Source organism: Callithrix jacchus, chromosome 15 (genome assembly GCF_049354715.1).
Source record: "Callithrix jacchus isolate 240 chromosome 15, calJac240_pri, whole genome shotgun sequence".
Taxonomy (NCBI): domain Eukaryota; kingdom Metazoa; phylum Chordata; class Mammalia; order Primates; family Cebidae; genus Callithrix; species Callithrix jacchus.
Window position 1 is genome coordinate 77,953,566 of NC_133516.1, and position 13,947 is coordinate 77,967,512.

A 13,947-nucleotide genomic window follows, 5' to 3' on the forward strand; every position below is an offset into this window, starting at 1 on the left:
TGCAGGTCTGCTATGGCAGGAACCTGTACAGTTTGCTCACTTCGGTGCAGAAGGACATTTCATGGCCCCTTCACACCACTGAATGTTAGAGTAGGTGGGCCTTGAGAGATCATTTGATTCAACACCCTCATAAAGAAGGAAACAGACCAAAGGATGTATCTTTTTATTCTCCCTTTCTTTCCCTGCCCTACTGATATCAAGGGGTAGGGCCGAGATTGTTAGCCGTCTACCTAAATCCCTTCTCCCCTTCTTTGCCTATGTGGCTAGACTACATTTCCCAGCTGCCTGTGCAGTTGGGTGAGCCATGTGACCATGCTCTCTCCAGTGGAATGTAAGAGGAGATGAGGCACTTCCAGACCAGCCCGCCAAAACCTCCTCTGCTCACACCACCATGTTATATTCACCTCTGGCTGACTGGGATACCAATTCCCACAGCAACTTTGGAAGCCATACTAGAATATGGCAGAACCACCATAATGTGCTTTCTTATTCCCTTCTGTGGGACAGCTTCTCCACACAGCTCAATGAGCTGAACGTCAGTGTCTGAGGCTGGTAGGGGAACAAGAACGAAACACATATGGTATGAAGCTGCTGCATCTGGGCGGCCTGTTTGTTACTGCAGCCTAGCCTAGGCTGACTAACACAAGTAGAGGCAGGAAAGCCCTGGCAAAAGCTCTGACTACATCAAGTTTCAGGTGGCAAAGACACTGGGCTCCCTGCTTTTACTGCCAGCCACATTGGGGTGCCCCCACTCCTACCTATGGAGAGGTCAGGAATGCCTATTAACTCACTCAGTCCTGGAATTTGTTCTGAGCTGGCTTCCCATCCGTTTTATCCTAGATCAACAGATTCCCAGGGCTGAGACGTCATCTGATTTATGACCCAGGCTCCAGATAGGACCTCTCTTAAGCTCTCTGAGATGATCAAGATTCTTGCCTGGATTTTCATATCCCTGGGAAGGAAACACTACAAATGTCCTTGGATAACTGTTTTAATCTGTGGCCACACCAGCCTAAAAGTGTCTAATCTTTTCTGATCTCAGAAACTAAGCAGGCTTGGGTCTGGTTAGTACTTGGATGGGAGATACCTATTTCATACCTCCTTGCTACTGTGCCAGAAGTCCTTTACTGAACTCGAAAACATCAGAGCTAGAACACCCCTTAGCAATCATCTAGGACCATCTTCATTTTACAGACTGGAAACTGCGGCCCAGATCACACAACTAAGCAGTGGTAACGGCTGGAAACAAAGCAAGGACTCATGGACCAAGTCACTGCATCCAGCTCTCTCTTGCTCTCTTGCTGTTTTCTCTCATTCTGCCCTAGGAGGAGAAGAAAAAGAGCTGAAATCCATCTACACGGTGATCAGTCCTTCCAAATTCTCCCTGTGTGTCCCACTCCTAATCTGCTGGTTAAGCTCTTTCTAGCTGGCAGTTACCCTGAACTCAGTCATTTCTCTTAGAAGGCAGAGAGAAGATTAGAGAGAGATAAACCTTGGTACTTAAAAGTGGAATGGGATTGATCAGGGGAGGATTGGTGGAAGGAAGCAGGTACATGTTTACTCCTTGGGTCTTAGAAAAGGCAGATTCTCTCATAGGATTCCTGAAGAAGGGCCATTCTATCCTTAACCTTCCTGCTTGCCTGGGAGGGCAACCAGTACTATGTGACATGGTCTCCTTGGAAGGGAGGGAGCGATAGTGACCAGAACCTCGAGCACAGTCCTAGTCTGTGGGGCTTGTCTGGCTGAGTCTGGGCAGCTGTGCAGTTCTGCATGTTAATGTGAGAGCAGCATCCAGAGAAGTTGAGCTCAGGCCATGAGAGCAAAGCAAGTCAGTTTCAGGGGGATTATTGTTTGGTATTTTCTTGGAGAGACCTGGAAATTCTGTGTAGAGTCCTGGAAAACTGGTATGTTTAAAAACAAAACAAAAATCTTTACTCCTCCTTCCCTCATTTAAGGTGAGTTTGTTTATACATAGCCTCCTTTATGTTTTTTGCCAAATGACTCACTTGTATTGAGTCACCAGAAAGTGGACCTAGGCCCATCTGCAGCTGCCCTGGACACCACGATCTCATTCTCCTGGAGGTGGGTCATGGAGACCTGGAGACAGAGAAACAGAGAAGAGCAGAGAAATGGGGTGGAGAGCCAGTCTTGAAAGTGAGGTGCATACTCATATTTTCATGGGCATTTGGTTGTCAGACAGGGGCCCCCAACAGAACTGGCAAGATCCCCAACGAACTGCAGCGTTTGTTTCTGTTGCAACACTGAATTATTGCAAGCTGAATTAGGAGACCAGAATTAATAATATCACACAATCATTCACAGATCAATCATTTCGTCTTCGGGTCTACCTTCAGAATCTTGAGCAAGTTATTTTCCTATTTTGAGCCCCTCTTTCTTCATGAAGAGGCTTACAGTCCCAAACTTTAGACATTTCATTATTCATTTACTGGGAAGGGAGAGGATATGGAAGCAAACGGAACTTTATTTACTGAGAAAATTTGTTTACACGAAATCTCTGAATCTCTTCCCATAGGTTTCCATTTAAAATTCTGTGATCTCTGGGCATCATTTCGTTTAATTTGCGACCTGCAGCTCTTTTCCTGATGAGTTTGCCCTAGCCTGCCTGAATTCACAGTTTTCTTTTCCCTGCAGCCTGTTTGCGTGTCCTGGCGGTGACATCTCTGCAGAAATCTGGTGTGAGCCAAAGGCAGTGGTCGGATGGGAACAGCATCCAAGCTTGAGAGGGCGTGGGGGGATACTCGGATTCTCGCGTTGGCTGGAGGGTGAGGTGTTAGGCTTGGCAAACACGAACTCATCACCAGCCCTGGGGCCTGGAGAAGAGGAGGTGGGGTGGGAGTGGGGACAGTTCAAATCAGTAAGGGCGGTGACAGCGCTGGGTGGGGAGCAGGGGACCCTTCCCCTTCTCTCTCCTATCAAAGCACTTGGGATAATTTAGTCTGGTGCTGACCACATTACCCAGGACCTGCTTTTCACCGACTTCTTGTGCGTTTAAGGAGTTGGGAAAGTGGTGGTGTCAGATTCAGAAGACTCTGCGGAGCGTGTGTGTGACAAAAGTTGCACCGTGGCTCCGCTGACCTCATCCCGCCGTCCCGGGCCGGGCCGTTCTCCAGGCGCCGGGCCCCAGCCCCCTTCCTGCCCTCTCCCCGCCCCCGGGCCCGCCGCGCGGGGCCGGTGATGTCAACCGAGGAGGAGCCGGCCTCCCGCCCGCGACCCGCCCGGGCTAATTAGCATGTAGCGGCGCCGCGGGCCGCCTCTGCCCAGCCCTCCCGGCCCCTGGCCGCCCTCCCGCGGCTCGCGACAACTTTTGAGGCGGGGAGAGCGCTCGCAGCCTCACTCCGCTCACGTCCAGGCCCCGCGAGGCCCCCGCCGCCCGCTGCCCTCGCCCGCGGCCGCCCCGCGCCCGCCCCGCGCGCCGGGCATGTGAGCGCGGGCGGGCGCCACCACCATGGCCTCGCCGCGCGCCTCTCGGTGGCCGCCGCCGCTCCTACTGCTGCTGCTGCTGCCGCCGCTGCTGCTGCTACCCGCGGCGGCCCCCGGGACGCGGGACCCGCCGCCTTTCCCGGCCCGCCGCGCGCCGAGCCGGGCTCCCCTCGCGGGAGCGGGGCTGAAGCTGCAGCTGGAGCGCCGCCCGCAGCCTAAGCCGCTGCCGCCCACGCCGCCCCCCGGCCCCAGCCACACCGGCCCTGAGCCGGGCGCCGCTACACGGCAAAGACCCTCCAGCCGGGAGCCCCGAGGCGGGAGCGCGGGTGAGTGAGAGCCGGGAACCTGGCGCCGGGCCAGCCGGGGCTGGGGGCGTGGGCGCGCCGCGGGCTGCATCCCCAGCTGTAGGCCCCTCCGCTCCGTGCTACCCCTGGTGGGGGCTCCTCGCCTGGCATGCGCGGGACCCTGACGGTCGGCGGGTAGGGAGGGACGCTTTGGCCGGGTGGCTGGCCTGGGGGGTGTGACCATCCGGTTCTCCCCCGACCCTTTGGAAGAAAACTTATTTCCCATGGGTACCCTGTATCTCTTCCACCCCACTTAAAAAAAAAAAAAAAAAAAGTGGAAAGGAAAGAAAAAGGGCTCTAAAGCATCTCTCCCACCTGTGATTTCTGGCCGGCAGTCCCCAGCTTCATTTTTTCCCCCATACAGAACTGGCCTCTCTGTTCCGGGTTTGACTTTCTCAACTAGATAACTGATTTTTAAGAGGTTCTAGCACGGGAAATTTTGAAGGACAAAGGACGTACGTAGTTTGAAACAAAATGCTCTACTGGTTCAACTTCAAAGGAACGGGGTGGGGGTTGCATGGCTGAACCCCTGCAAGGCACAGGCTGATACAGGACCATCCCTGAATCTCTTCCCTCCTCTTTCCTTTCCCAGTGAACTGTTACTCCGTGATAGCCACTGCCTGTCCCAAGCAGAGAGAGGGAACTGACCTCTTCTCCCTGCTACTTTTGTATCCAGTTCTTTCTCATGATTTGGAAAAGTACGTCACAGATTGAGTGGAATTCTAACCATAATACTGTTATGACCTTGGGAATGCGGTCTCTTTGAGCTCACTTTCTCCATCTGTGAAATGAAAGTGATGATCCCTGTTCCTTCTAGCCTCCTAGTGATGATGGGACAAAATGAAAGTAAAAATAAATGGAAAGTGCTTTGAACAAAGTCAGCAAAGTGGTGGTGTTAGCCTTTGCCTTCCTGTGAGTGACACAGGGCATGCATACACTCTGTCCCGGCTATTCAAAGAAGCTGGGTTGCTTGCAACACTAGATATCAATTTGGAGTTTCCCTGAAAGTTGAGTTTTTTGTCTGTGTAATTGACAATTCATTTAAGCTTCTGATATCACATAGACTTTCTGGCTTGTGAATTAGCTTGCTTCCTCCGACCTAGAGGTGCTTCTTAGAAAAAGTTTGTAAAAACTCAATTTCATATTCAACAGTATTCCCATGATCGCAAAATGCCTTATTTTTGTTAATTTTTAAATCACTGGCATAAGATTGAGAAACCGAGGAACAGTAAGTCAAGGGAGAGGAGAGAGAAGCTTTTAAAGACTTGTAGGAGACACATCCCAGAGTGCCTCTGACTTTAGATTACTTACAGCATATGCCATTTTGCTAACTTCCACGGGAAGGAATCAAGAACATAAGAGCACATTTCCTGACTTTCTCTAACTAGAAAAGTAACTGAGGAACAATGTGTAGTATTTTGTGAGTTTTTCTAAACAGAACATAGAGTGCAGAGAATTGAGAACATTTCTGAGGAGACATCCAAGCACCGAAGGCAGAGTTATCTGGGTAGTAGTCAGGCTGATTTAGCTGAAGGGCCCCCATGTTGTTGTTAGGGGATAGGTGGGAGGCACACTGACCTGCAGGGGCCCTGGCAGGATGGGGCTGGCACATGAGTCTCCTTCTTCTCTTAGGGCTGGGATCTCCAGAGACTATAGAGAGGTAGATGCTACAGTGATAGGGACAGTGGAGGCAGCTAGCTTAGAGGACTCAGCTGGTAAGAGTTGGGGCCTTATGTGACCCAAATGTCCCTGACAGGTGGGGCAGGTAACACTGCTGGCCTTGGCTTTGTGGCTTTCCCAGTTTGATTCCTTTGCAGAGGTGAGTGATGGAGGCTTCAGGTACATGAGGTACTGGAAGGAATCCGTGCGAGAGTCCCAAAAGCAGCGAGAGAGTAGCTGGAATAGTGCACACCTTCACTTACCTAAGTGGGCTCTGCTGGTCTCCTGGTGCCCCACAGCCACCACCCAAGGAGTGCCACCTCTTCAGTGGCTCAAAGGCCCAGTCTCTGAAGGGATGTTAGGAAGGTGTGATTGGAAGAGATGAAAGCAACACCTGTTGAAGCCTGCCAGAAGCTACTCATGGCTGAGGATCTAGGCATGAGCTGTGCTTGTTTTTCTGGTAGTGGCCCAAAAAAGTGTCATTTGGGGGAAAAAAGGAAACAACAAATAAGAAAACCAGTGTTCAGTGATTCAATGAGTCTGAGTTTTCTGATAACCAGGACTGGGGGCCTTTGGGATTAGCCTCCACGTATCACTAGATGCTATCACTTACTTCACAAGGCAGCAAGGTCTCAATGCTGAACGGGCCTCCGCGGGTCCTCCAGTCCACACTGTGTCCCATGCAGATGTCTCCCCAACAGCACCCCTGACAGATGGTCGTCCCGGCTCTCCCTCAGCAGTTTTGTGTTTGGGGAGGTGCCATGCCACTGCTGCTAACAAGCCCTGAGTCTCACAAATAATGTGCTCCATTTGGTTGTTGGGGAAGCTGCCTACAGCTCCTTCATGCCATGGGGATGCTGGTAGTCAGGGTCTGGCTCCTGGGACTTCCAGATACACTGGTATCAGCAGTGTGGGGCACAAATGTTCTTTTCTTCCCTTTGGGCCATTTCCAGCTCTTCTTGTCCTGGCAGAGTGCAGCTTCTCACTCATTGGGTAACTGTGTTTGCATTCCATTATGTGGGTTGTTTGCCTGTATTAGACTGTAAGTCCCTGGAGAGCAGCTCCCTGTTTATACAGCCATTGTTCAGCTTTTGCGCCCACCTGTCACCCTGCTGGCTGTTCAGCCGATGTTTATTGCTGGTGTTTCAGCGAGTGGTGACACGATGCTGAGACCTAGAGGTTTTCTTTTTCTGCGTGTGTTTTTCTACCACTCAGGACGTCCGAGCCACAGTTCAAAGCTGAATGCTAAGTTTATGTGCCTTGATTTTGTGATCCCTATGCTGTGCTTTAATTGTGAGTTCTGCAGATGAGAGGGAGAAAAGGCTTAAATCATAATGAAAATCAATGCAGAAGGAAAGAACTTTCCCACCCAAAGGGGAAATGACGCTGGGTAGCTGAGCAGCCAGCCCAAGAACTAATAATCTTAGAAAAATGCAGCTCCCTAGAGGAAAGGAAGTGCTTTGAGCCCAGCCCCTTCTGAGCTGTTAAATAGCTGTCGCCTGAACTGCTCTAACTTTGTGGGCCAACTTCGTCACTTAGCTTGGCTGCTGGGAGGACCATTACAAGGTGCAGCGGGCGAGCAGCATCCCCTCAGGGAAGGGAGAGTGGCTTTCCTCCAGAAAGTGGCCACCTCACTCCTGGCAGAGGTTTGGGGTGCATGGTGGTGGGGATTCCTGAGAAGCCTGTTTGCTTTGATGGAGGGTGTCCCAAATAGAAAAGGGGAGGGGGTAGGGGGCAAGTGACTCTCTTCGGTGCATGTGTGTTTAAAAGCCACTTCCTTTTTACCTTGCAAGAACCCTTTTATTGCTTTCCTCAGCCTGTGTGCACATGCTGAACTAGTATTTTTTTTGCCAGAGACCCGAATGGTGTGGACTGAGGGAGATACTGAAAGATACTTGCTAACCAGCTGGGCAGTTTCTGCATCCTAATCCTGAAGACTGGGGAAGGAGCCCCTGCCCTCCCAGTGATCCCTCCTGCCTTCCAGCAGCCCTGCTCAGCTGGCTGAAAACAGTGTTCCTGGAGTTAACTTGTCCTTGTCCAGAGACACTCAGAAAGAAAGCAAAGAACAGATGGCAGCTGCGGTTTTGTTAGCCACTTATTGCCATCTTCAGTGGCTTCCCTCTGTCTCCAGTGTCCTTTTTGTATGAATGGGAGGTTTCAGCTGCAGTAAATGTTCACTTCCAAGAATGCTGGGGAGGCAACAAGGAGGGAGACTAGTTGGGGTCCGACTTTTGATTCCCTGGCCTTTGAGCACCTATGTGTGGTCGAGGCCTTCACACTCCTTGTCCCATTTAACCCTCAAAACAAGTCAGTGAGGGATGTTATTTGCCTTTTACAGTTCTGGAAACAGTACCCTGGAGAGATTAGGTCACACAGTAAATGGAGGCGGCAGGATTTAAATAGATTTTGACCAAATCCATTTGCTTGTTCCACAATATCAGGAAGTCTCAGTTTTCTCATCTGTAAAATGGGAGAAGATCCTCTAAGATCAGTCTTCTTCTTCCCCCTCTCCATCCTTTGCTTTTGCTTTTGTGTAGAGATTAGGGGCCAGCATTGGGGTGGGGAAGAGATGAGGAGATGGTAGTGGGAATGAGGATACCTGTAGAGTAAAAATTAAAAAAATTTTTGTTTGAAATTGTCTGAGACAAGACCATGAGTCTTTAGAATGACATTTTATATAGAGATTGTAAATCAGACCCTACTCACACACCAGTCCATAGGTTATTGAGGTCAGAGGTTGCTTCGTTAGTTATAAACCAAGCTGAAATGAATTGGTGACTTTCTTAATGGGCCCTCTCCTGGGAAGTGGGCAGTGGCTGACATGTGAGGCAGTTGTTATGAATACCTGCCCAGTAGGAGGCGAGGTTAAATGGTACTCCATGCAGATGCTGTAAAATTGCTTCATTTTAACATCCATGCTCTCTTCTACCCACTCACCATTCATGGAGCATAGACAGAAACAAAGATGTTTCTATCCTGTTTTTTTTCACTCTTTTGTTGGCGTGTGGCAGATGTCCCTGTTTGTGTCACATTGGACTGATTTGTAAATCAGGAAATATTTACAGAAGCCTTGCTATGTGGAAGAGCTGTGCCAGGTGCGGTGGAGGTTGTAGTGTGTGCCTGTGATGCCCCCAGGGAACATTCAGTCTTGATGGAGCACATACATCAAGACCGTAAAAAGCGAAATGACAACGCATGAGTGATTCACAAGAAGAAATGCCATGGAAGTTCCTACTGACCAAAGGAATGGTGAGGGTGGAGATGGGCTGTACATGCAGACATGGAGACCCCTTGGGGCTGGACAGTCCAGGGAGACTTCAATGGGAAAGGGGGGAGTTGATCAACCTTTGAAAGTTGACTGGGATGTGGGTAGATAGATGGAGGATGGGCCGGGTGTGGTGTCTCACGCCTGTAATCCCAGCACTTTGGGAGGCTGAGCCAGGTGGATCTCTTGAGGTCAGGAGTTCGAGACCAGCTTGGCCAACATGCTAAAACTCCATCTCTACTATAATAAAAAATTAGCTGGGTGTGGTGGCACACACCTGTAATCCCAGCTACTCAAGAAACTGAGGCATGAGAATTGCTTGAACCTGGGAGCCAGAGGTTGCAGTGAGCCAAGAGTGCCCCACTGTACTCTAGCTTGGGCGACAAAGCAACACTCCATCTTAAAACAAAAACATAGGTGGAGGATGAATGACATCCACAAAATCCCAAATATTGAAAGGCTCAAGACTTTTCAAAATGGAGGTGATCAACAGCCAGGGAGGCTGGAGAAAAGGACTTGAGGAGGCCAGTTAGGCTCCCCAATCAACCAGTCACTGAAGACAAGCCTAGAAAGGAGGATTAGAGCCGATTGTGGAGGGCTTTAGAGGCCTGTTAAGTTATTTGTTTTCATCCCGTCCACACCAAGGGTTGGCTTTTGAACAGAGAGCATAGTTTGCTTGTTCATTTGTGCTTGGAGCTGGGGCCTCATAGATGAACCACATACATATCTGCCCTCACGACAGCCCTGTAGTTATTTCAGAGACACTGGAATGCTGGTGATCATTGCACTGTGCTGGGAGGAAAAGACTGAGGACAGAGCATGGGTTAGGGTGGAGATAGTGGAAATAGAAAGGGAGAGATGCCAGGACCACTTAAAAGAATAAGGCTGGAGAACTGGAGTGCCTGGCCGCAGGGATGACGGGGCAGCATGGAGAGGAGCTCTTTGCTTTTAAAGGGCTCCTTCAGTTTCAGGCTTTCGGTGTAAAGACTGCATGTCCCCTTGGAAGTATTCTGTGGACACTTGAGAATGTGAAACCAAACTAGAGGAAGGCCAGGGCCAGATTCAGCCCTGAGAGGCAGTAGTTGAAGCCACAGAGGAAGAGGAAATCAGCTTCAGTCAGGTGGAGAACATCCAGTGTGGACGGTGGGGAGTGGCATGAGGGCACAGTGAGAGGTGGGGGTAGCTCGCAGGCTGACTGTGGGTCGGCAGATAATCTGAATGTAGCACAGGTCATGTGTCAGGTGTGGAGGTCTGCGAAGGTCCGTGTAAGTTAACATTTCTGCTTTCTGCCTTCACTTGTCCTCTCATCTGGAAACTCTCCAAGTTAAAAGGCAGAGGGAGACTGGGGAGAATGAGGTCTGGGGAAAGGCCACTGGGCTCCATTCTGAGCTGTTTAGTGGAACTCCCCAAAGTGCAGGAAGAACCCTGCCTACTGTATGATAGGCATGGAAGGCCTCCCTGTGGCAAAGTTTGATGGTGAAATAAGAGAAGAAATTCAGAGAGTCAGAATCCTTGATTCTCACCCCCTAACCCTGTGTCAGCTCCTGACTCTTCCCACGTCAGGAGTCAGCAACACCATGCACCTCATTCCGTAAACTAGAAGCCTGGAACTCACCCTCCATTCGTTTCTTTTCCTCACCTGCTACAGTGATTTTCTTTTTTGGCAACTCCGGTGATTCTGTTTCCGAAATACATGGTGAATCTGCCCTCTTCCTCACCACTGCTCTTTTCTGTTCTCTGCATCCACTTATGCTTCTCTCTAATCCATACTCACAGAAGCCCAGAGTGATCTTCTTAAAATGTAACTCAGGTCACCTTAGTCTAAGACTTAACACCCTCCAAGAGCTTTGCATTATACTTAGAATAAAATCCAGACCCCCTAAATTGGGGCACAAGGCCTGCTCAATCTGGCCTGCGACCTCTCTCACCCCCTCTTGCTCTGCTCCCCACTTACACCAGACAGTTGTTCATACATGCCAAACTCATTCCTGTCTTGGAGACTCGGCACATGGTGTCCGCCTGCCTATAGCAGCAAAAGCCTTCCAAGCAGGGGGAGCAGCCAGAGTAGATGCTCTCATGCAGGACCCAGCCTGCCTTGTCTCAGGATTGGCAAGAAGGAAGACGAGGGTGTTTGAATCACCCAGGGCCATGAGAACCACGGTAAGGCGGTCGATTTTCCTCTAGGTGCCATGGAGGGTGCTGTGGCAGGGCCTGAACCACCACGTGGTATGGGGCTCTGGTTGCAAGGTCTCTTAAGGAGCTGGAAAGACTAAGAGCAAAGTACACAGAGGCTATTAAAAACAGACAGTTTCCTTTTGCTTAATATTTTAGCTCTGAGGTACTTGAACTTCATGGTAGTATTCTAGCTTTCCTGCCATGTAAATGTTTTTGAGGAAAGCTTACAGGTCAGATGGCACGGCAGGCAGGCAAGACTATGTTCCCAATTCCTGGGATGTCTTGGAAGACTTGAGGGAGGATCTGACCTCACTGAAGACCCTAAATAACAGGAGCCCCCATCTCTCTGTGCAGAGAAGGTGCTGAAGGCAAAGAGATGGATTTAATAAGTTGACAGGTTTCTTCCTAATGTCTCTGATAAGCTGGGAAATGAAGACAGGAGAGGAAGAACAGTGACAAGAAGAGGGCAGAGGCCAAGGTCAAGCTCTCCAGGTGTCCCCGCAGTTCCACCTTGGAACTGAAGAATCAAATTGGAGGAAGGAGTAGCAACAGTCAGGAGAGAGACACCTGCTTGTCATCTGGAGGAATGTTCCTTGTGCAGGGCTGTAACTAGTGATTATCATAAGTTAGGATAGATTCTCATATGTTGGGCTAGAATCCTTTTCTGGGTAATAGGAGATGGAAACAGCTTCAACTTGGGGAATGGGTTTCACTCCTGCAGCCTCTCTGGCCACCAGGACCTTTATTACTGTCATGTGGTGAGTTTTCAGGGGTCATCTTTTGCCAGAGTGTGGACAAGAGCCCTGCTGGTGTTGCAGTCACAGGTCTCGGGGATCTCAGCTTGGAAGGGTCAGACAGTCTCAATTCAAACCCCAGCAGTGCTACTTGCCAGCTGTAGACCGTGGTAGGTCATTCTCTCTGAGCGGTCAGTTTGCCATCTGTCAAATGGGCTATTAATCGAAAGAGCCCTGCTCAGAATGGATAGGTGCAGTGTAACCCCTGTAAAGCGGATGACTTGATGCCTGGGCAGGAGAGCCCTAGAAATGCTAGCAACAGTGATGCTACTGAAACCAGTGCCCATTTACACTGGTCATTGTGTTGACAGTAACCCCCTCACTGCTCCTTGCCCTCCAGGCATTTTTTTGTTTTTTGTTTTGAGACAGAGTCTTGCTCTGTTCACCCAGGCTGAAGTGCAGTGGCACAATCTCGGCTCACTGCCACCTCTGCCTCCCGGGTTCAAGCATTTCTTCTGCCTCAACCTCCTGAGTAGCTGGGATTACAGGTGCACGCCACCATGCCCAGCTAATTTTTGTATTTTTTTTTAGTAGAGACAGGGTTTCATCATGTTGACCAGGCTAGTCTCGAACTCCTCACCTTGAGATCCACCTGCCTCAGCCTCCCAAAGATTACGAGCATGAGCAAGGGGCAAGCTCCCTGCAAAGGGATTAAGTCCATGTTCCAAGGAGTCCTTTTGCCTGGTCTTCCCCTCGTTGGACCCCTGCCAACGTCACCTTTTAGTATCCCTAGAACTCTCTCTTGCTTCTTAGTATTAAACACAGAGAGGAAAGAGCCAACTTTCATGATTTGAAGTTAGAAAAGCCAAGTGCAATAGCCCTCACCTATGATCACCTGAGGAGACCAGATGAACACATAGGAAGCAATTAGGAATGAATAAAAGCAGTATTATGCCAGGTGTGGCCACAAAATAAGAAGCCACTGAAAATCAGTCACACTTGAACCTCTGTGGCCAATGAATATTCGTCAGATGAGAACGTTTGGGGGTTATGAATATGTGCTTCGCAGGTGTTTGAAGGAGGTGAGAGCTACGTTCAGAGTGTGTGTGAGCCAGAAGAGCAACTCCCTGGTGTTTCTTTTAACAAACCTCTCGATCAAAAATGGGGCCACAGATCTCCATCTCCTGCATCTTTCATCAGATTGTCTTTGAAGTTTTGTGTTTCCAAAATAAACCAAAATCATTATCAAGGGATAGAAATGTATCATTATTCAGGAGACTCAAGAGAATACTATTCTGCATGCTGTATTGAAAACTAGCCAACTGGGTCCGGCGCATTGGCTCACACCTGTAAACCCAGCACTCTGGGAAGCCGAGATAGGAGAATTGCTTGAGGCCAGGAGATTAAGATCAGCCTAGGAAACATAGTGAGACCTCATCTCTATAATTAAATAAATAAATATATAAATATATATATATGCATATACATATATATATATATATATGGAAAAAAGAAAACTAGCCAATTTTAGAAAATGGTTTGTGCAATAACAGTATTGATGGAATAAGTATTGTCTTCTTGGGACCTCTTTGAAGAGGACCACACTCACTTGGGTAGGGGAATGCTTGTGGTTTGTTAGGAATTATTTCTAGTACAGTCATGCTTTGTGGTCGTGGAGTGCTGCTGGCTGTAGCTGCTGGCAGAGTTGGGGAGAGATGCTGTGGGGCTCGAGGGCTCTGGTGGGGCTTAGAGGACTGGTTCTTAACTCCTTCTGCTTTCTGGCTCTGTGGCATTGACTAGCTGCCTAATGTCTCTAGGCCTTAATTTCCTCATATTAAATAGAGGGATAATCAAGGCTTCCCTGCTCCTAACAAGGCTTTTGAGGAGGAGCAAATATATTTATGACTGGGAAAGCACTTGTAACTGGACAGAGTAATGATTTTAGTTTAAACTGGCTCTGACCTTGGGCAAGTCATTTAACTTCTGGACCTGCTTCCATATCTGTAAAATGGAGACAATAACTGTTTTGTCGACTTCACAGTGTCATTGGAAGGATGAATGGAACTGATCCACATGGACACGCTTTGTAAACATGCATGTGCTGTGTAGGTTTTAGTCATGAACACTTCCTGGGAACACATCAGGCATTGTCTTTAAGAGAGGCAGGAATCAGGAAGAGGTCAACATGGAAAGATGAGTGGACGGTTGAAGAGGAGTTGGAGAAAGCGAGAACATTTCTGGGAAATCTCAATAGCCTTTTCAGTTGTTGGTCTCTGTCCTGTCATCTATCTATGGTTGACGCTTTCCCATCTTTCCTGCCGCCCACCAC

General features: G+C 49.3%; 1 protein-coding gene and 1 long non-coding RNA gene across 9 annotated transcripts in view; one reads left to right on the top strand and one right to left on the bottom strand.

Annotated features, from left to right (window-relative positions):
- Positions 1-981: 981 nt before the first annotated feature.
- On the bottom strand, positions 982-4,194 carry LOC128929771 (uncharacterized). The gene is made up of 3 exons (XR_008476872.2): positions 4,101-4,194; positions 2,007-2,097; positions 982-1,321 (listed from the first exon to the last, which is right to left on the bottom strand). It is a non-coding gene; the product is annotated as an uncharacterized LOC128929771 (long non-coding RNA).
- The window catches only part of HEG1 (heart development protein with EGF like domains 1), a 99,321-nt gene continuing 88,727 nt past the window's right edge, over positions 3,354-13,947 (top strand). For 7 of the 8 annotated variants that reach the window (XM_035273977.3, XM_035273979.3, XM_008982305.6 and 4 more), the window contains exon 1: positions 3,354-3,767. In XM_035273977.3, coding sequence (XP_035129868.3) covers positions 3,467-3,767 — 301 coding nt within the window. In that variant the 5' untranslated portion in view covers positions 3,354-3,466. Of the gene's footprint in view, positions 3,768-6,961; positions 7,011-13,947 lie in introns of those variants that run through there. The other variant, XM_078351901.1, reaches the window with a different exon arrangement.